We start from the raw sequence: 2359 nt of genomic DNA on the forward strand, positions 1-2359 counted from the left end.
TTTTTTTTTTTTTTTTGGTTCTTTTAATCATTAATTGTATTTTATTATTTATTTTAAGTTATGAAATATGTATGATTCTGATGTTCAATTTATTTTAAAAACATAACCCCTGGTGAACTTTTAGGGTTCAAAAATTACATTTAAATCAATCAAAATGGGATATTCAACAATTAAGTATTTTATTAGTTGTTATAATACCATTTTGAAGTTATAGTGTATTTTTTTTTTCATTTTAAGATTGGAATCATGAGGATAGTTTTATATCAAAAAACATTTTGTTTTCAGCCCCTTACCACCATACTTCCACCACTGTGTTTTACTAAAGAAGCAGTGAATTTACAATTAACGGGATTCTATCTTCCTTTTCCACATAAAAGCCGCTTCTATGCATCCAGACAGCTCAAATACAATCTCATTAATTTAACTTTATATGCAACTTATACAGATAACAGACAGCTTTTTTTGTTATGCAAAGAGCAGACCACAGCTACTCATATTTAGTCAGTGATTGCGACTGTATTGCTCTAGAGAAGGAGTGTAGGAAAAAAATTGATTCTGCGATATATCGCGATACTTCAGTGGGCGATTCTCGTATTGATTTAAAATGGCAATATTTAATTAATTAATTACTTCTAAGCATCCTTCATCGTCTTACTTTTGTTTTCCATCTTTTTTTATGCTGAAAAATATTTTAATGTGGAAATAAGACAATGTTGAATGTTCAGTTTAATATTTCTAAATTTACCGAAAGAAAAGCTGGGCCATAAATGTTCTTGAGTTAAAGTAACTTGTTTGTGAGAGTCCTTAATGTTGGGATAATTAGATAAAATGAATTTCACCATTTTATTACCATGAATTAATATTTAGGTAGAGTTTTTTACTATTTTTAAAATACTAACAAATTGTTCAGGTACAGTCTTCTAACGATACAAATCACATCATGAGCCGGGCATCGCGATACTTATCGTATCGCCAATACACACCCTTCTCTAAAGCATCTTAACAAATGTTGATGATTCCTGCAGGGGGCGTTCTCTGGGATCGCGGTGGGATTCTGCGTTTCATTGTGGCTGGCTGTGGGTTCAACTCTTCACCCCCCTACTGAGGAAATAATGGGCGTCCTTCCCAGCTTCTCTGGGAGCTGTGAGTCCAATAACAGCACCGTGAGCAGCATTTCCAACCAAGAACAGCTCTCCATCTCCACTGCACTTCATCCTAAAGACGAAGGGTCAGTGATGCCAGATCTCCAATAAAAGCAATTCCAAATCAAACCTGAGTCTACAATGAAAATTAAAAAGTGTATCTTGTTTTTTTTTATTTCACAAATTCAGGGGACTCCTGAACTTCTACTCGATATCTTACCTTTACTTTGGAGCCATGGCCACCAGTTCAGTTATAATTGCTGGGATAATAGTAAGCTATGCAACAGGTAAGGAAAAATAATCTTGATACTTCCTAAATTAAACTGTGAGAAATGTTTGCTTACTATAAAATCTGACTCAGACACTGAAACTACACATTCCAAGTAGAATCTGTTTTGTTGGCTTCAAATTTTTTGCCGGACACCACAGTTGAGCCTGGATCCCTTTTTGTGAAGTTGGAGCTATTAACGACCTAAACCAAAAACCAAAACCATCCAGTTCATTTTTCAAAATAAAATCTATTTTCCGCAGTTTTCATCGTGTTGTAAACATTACGTCATTGTGACAACCAATCTACTTGTTACGCAATAAGTGTAACACAAATATATGTAAATTTAAGTCTATGTAAGACACAATTATTAGTAAAAGTTCTGTGCTTACCCATGGGATAAAGACAAGTCACGCAGGAAAAGAAGTGCTGTGAATATCATTCAAAATCACGGTGGGATGAGTTTTTTTTTTACTAGTACTTCCGATATCATGTGTCAAAGTTAAGGCCCGGGTGCCGGATCCGGCCCTCAAGGTAATTATATCCGGCCCCCCAGATCATTTTATACTATTATTATTAATTATCTTGTAACATCACAATTTTGATGTATTTTATGGAGAGCAAAATATTGAAAGTTATTTAAGGTTTAGGTAGATTTATTCTGGAATAATATTCCTTTCTGGGGTTTTTTTATTCAGATTTATGTTTAAAAAAAGTTTTACAATTTTGTTTTGTTTATGTATTCAATAAATGTTAATCCTGTTCGGCCCGTGATCTACTGTGTGTTTAGGATTTTGGCAAAACAAACAGTTTAGCCCAAATTTTTACTCCTCTGTCCTATATAAACGACGGGTTTTCGTGTAAACTTATGTGAGTTTAGAGCAGGGGTCTCAAGCTCAAATCAGCCGGGGGCCGCTGGAGACAGAATCTAGGTGAGGCCGGGCCGCAT

General features: G+C 34.7%; 1 protein-coding gene across 1 annotated transcript in view; it reads left to right on the forward strand.

Annotated features, from left to right (window-relative positions):
* Positions 1-2359, forward strand: part of slc5a5 (solute carrier family 5 member 5) — a 16160-nt gene that overhangs the window by 11886 nt on the left and 1915 nt on the right. The window contains exons 13-14 of the mRNA XM_024279316.2: positions 1025-1228; positions 1332-1429. Coding sequence (XP_024135084.1) covers positions 1025-1228; positions 1332-1429 — 302 coding nt within the window. The remainder of the gene's footprint in view (positions 1-1024; positions 1229-1331; positions 1430-2359) is intronic.

This window comes from Oryzias melastigma, linkage group LG4, assembly GCF_002922805.2.
Source record: "Oryzias melastigma strain HK-1 linkage group LG4, ASM292280v2, whole genome shotgun sequence".
Lineage (NCBI taxonomy): Eukaryota > Metazoa > Chordata > Actinopteri > Beloniformes > Adrianichthyidae > Oryzias > Oryzias melastigma.